The sequence below is a fragment of the Microcaecilia unicolor genome, chromosome 2 (genome assembly GCF_901765095.1).
Source record: "Microcaecilia unicolor chromosome 2, aMicUni1.1, whole genome shotgun sequence".
NCBI classification, from domain to species: domain Eukaryota; kingdom Metazoa; phylum Chordata; class Amphibia; order Gymnophiona; family Siphonopidae; genus Microcaecilia; species Microcaecilia unicolor.
In genome coordinates, this window is record NC_044032.1 from 247,242,461 (window position 1) to 247,245,251 (window position 2,791).

A 2,791-nucleotide genomic window follows, 5' to 3' on the forward strand; every position below is an offset into this window, starting at 1 on the left:
GGAAGGAAGTCAGGGCATTGTTTAGCTTTTGTTACAAGAACTGAAGTGGGAGAAATGCTAAGGGCTCCTTTTACTAAACCACGGTAAAAAGTGGCTTGCAATAGTGGAGGCGCAGGTTTTGGGCGTGCGCGGAAATATTTTTCAGCGCACGTACCAAAAATGCCTTTTAAAAATTGTTTGCCAAAAATGGACAAGTGGCAAAATCAAAATTGTCACGCATCCATTTTGGATGTCTGAACTTACCGCCAGCCATAGACTTAGTGGTAAGGAATCTGCGTGGTAAGGACCTATGCACATCAGATGTCACTTGGCGCGCATCCGCTACGTGCGTCTGAAAATAAAAAATATTTTCCAGACATGCGTAGCGGACGTGCGTAAAAAATGAAATTACCGCAAGAGGCACGCGGTAGTCAGGCAGTAAGTACATTTTGGTGCACGTTGGGCGCGCGTAGATCCTAACGTGACTTAGTAAAAGGGGCCCTAATACTTTGCTAGTATGACGTGAGGATAGCACAGATATCACTCTTCTCACTGGTATCTTGAGATGTAAGCCATGCAGGATAGAAAATGTTTATTTTATGTTTTGTATCTCAGTATTCCTCTCTTTGTAAATGTTTACCCAGTGGACGAAGATATTTTTCTCTGTAGCATTCTCCTTAGTGCTGTCTTCACATCTCTGTTCCTCAGGCTGTAGATAAAGGGATTGAGCATGGGAGACAGCACATTGTACACAACACTGGCCATCCTATCTCTTTCCAAGGAATAACTTGAAGAAGGCCTGAAATCCATGAACAATATTGTTCCGTAGAACAGTGCTACCACAATGAAATGGGAAGAACAGGTAGAGAAAGCCTTGTGCCTACCACTGGTGGATTGCATCTTCAAGACAGTACGGAGAATGCGGGCATAAGAGACCAGGATAATCAAAAAGGGTACTACTACAATCAGTGAGCCCTCTGTGTATATCACCAGCTCATTGATGAAGGTGTCTGTACAAGAGAGCTTCATCAGTGGTGTGAGGTCACAGAAGTAGTGTTGAATCTTGTTGGAGTTACAGAAGGAGAGCCGGGCTATCAACAATGTATGTATTAAACCATTCACAAAGTTAATGATGAATGAAGCAGCTGCGAAGCCTAGACACACTTTCTTGCTCATTATTGTGACATAGTGCAGAGGATAACAGATAGCAACATAACGGTCATATGCCATAATGGACAGGATCACACATTCCGAGCCAACAAAGAAAATGAACAAATAGAGCTGGGTCATGCATTCGGAGAAATAGATGGTCTTCTTGTCAGAAACGAGGGTGATCAGCATTTTGGGAACAGTGTCTGTTGTCAAGCAAATATCCACAAAGGCTAAGTAAAAGAGGAAAAAATACATTGGAGTATGAAGCTGGGTATTCCTACCAATCACTGTGATCAAGGTCCCATTTGCAAGCACATTCATCAGGTACATCACCAGGAACACCCCGAAGAGAGGGACTCTCAATGCCACCTGTTCTGTGAGGCCCACTAGAATAAATTCTGTCGTGGCTGTACGGTTCCCTTGTTTCATATCCACCATTCAAAGAAAACCATAAACTAAGGAAAATGAAAAAGGAGAGGTAAAATAAACAATTCTGTACATAAGATGGAGGAGGAACACTTATACAAATTAACACCTGAATTTTACATCAGTATTTAGTCAATGGGTCAGTTCTGATATCTTATTGCTTTAATTCCTCAATCATGAACATTGGGAAATAAAGCATTTCATGTGTAATTTCACATAGTCACCAATTTAGAAATGCTTAAAAGATACAATTGGGAAAAAAAATTTGATAATTTCTAAAAAAAAAAGGCAAATACTAACTCGGTGGCCTTTTCACAAAGGCGCTTTAGGCTCTATGCGTGTACACAGTGGCGTACCTAGTGTATTTGACACCCGGGGCTGATCATTTTCTAACACCTCCTCCTCTATATGAAAATATTATTTTTAGTAATAATCCACAAGTCAAACAACAAGGGTGTACCTAGGAAAGGCAGGCATATTAAACACTGCAGTGAGCACTAGAACATCAATACATACATTGTAAAACTAACCAAGACATTAGTAAAAATGATCCTGCCAACAGAAAACCATGTCTTTTTCACAAATATAGAACACCGATACATCTTCACCAAGCATAGAATAAGTAACCACAAACTAAAATTAAACTCAACCCCAAAAGGCCAGATCCCGCATACAATGCAACACCATAGAAACAGTGATGCATGTCCCCTAGTACTGTGCAAAATATAAAGATAGCAGACATAAATTTGAAAAACTGACAAATACCAATCACCACTTTACAAATTAACAAATAGAAATAAAACAAAAAAATAGAAAATAAGGTAATACCATTTTATTGGACTAATACATTTTTCAATTAGCTTTCAGAGGCCAAAACCTCCTTCCTCAGGTCAATACAGTATACTGCTGTTACGGTCCTGTCCTGACCTAAGAATGGAGGTTTTGGTCTCTGAAAGTTAGTCAAAAATGTATTAAAATTAGTCCAACAAAAATATCACCTTATTTTCATTTTCTATTTATCACCACAGCCACAATACTACTTTATTCTAAAGCAAATAAATAAATCTTTTTTTCTACCTTTGTCGTCTCTGGTTTCTGCTTTCATTGTCTTCTCTTCACTCTCTCCCTTCCATCCAGCATCTGCTCTCTTTCTCTCTCCTTTTCATACAGTGTCTGTTTGCTTTCTCTGCCCCTTCCATCCACTGTCTGCTCTTTCCCCCTTTCCATATGGCGG

The 2,791-nt window shown here is 39.7% G+C and overlaps 1 protein-coding gene across 1 annotated transcript; it reads right to left on the reverse strand.

The window, feature by feature from the left end:
• Nucleotides 1-615: 615 nt before the first annotated feature.
• On the reverse strand, nt 616-1,569 carry LOC115462373 (olfactory receptor 145-like). The gene has a single exon (XM_030192381.1). It carries the CDS (start codon nt 1,567-1,569, stop codon nt 616-618), a length of 954 nt encoding a protein of 317 aa, XP_030048241.1.
• Between the last annotated feature and the right edge of the window lie 1,222 nt (nt 1,570-2,791).

Coding starts and splice junctions, on each gene's coding strand:
- LOC115462373 (XM_030192381.1), bottom strand. CDS start 1,569: ATGGTGGATATGAAACAAGGGAACCGTACAGCCACGACAGAATTTATT.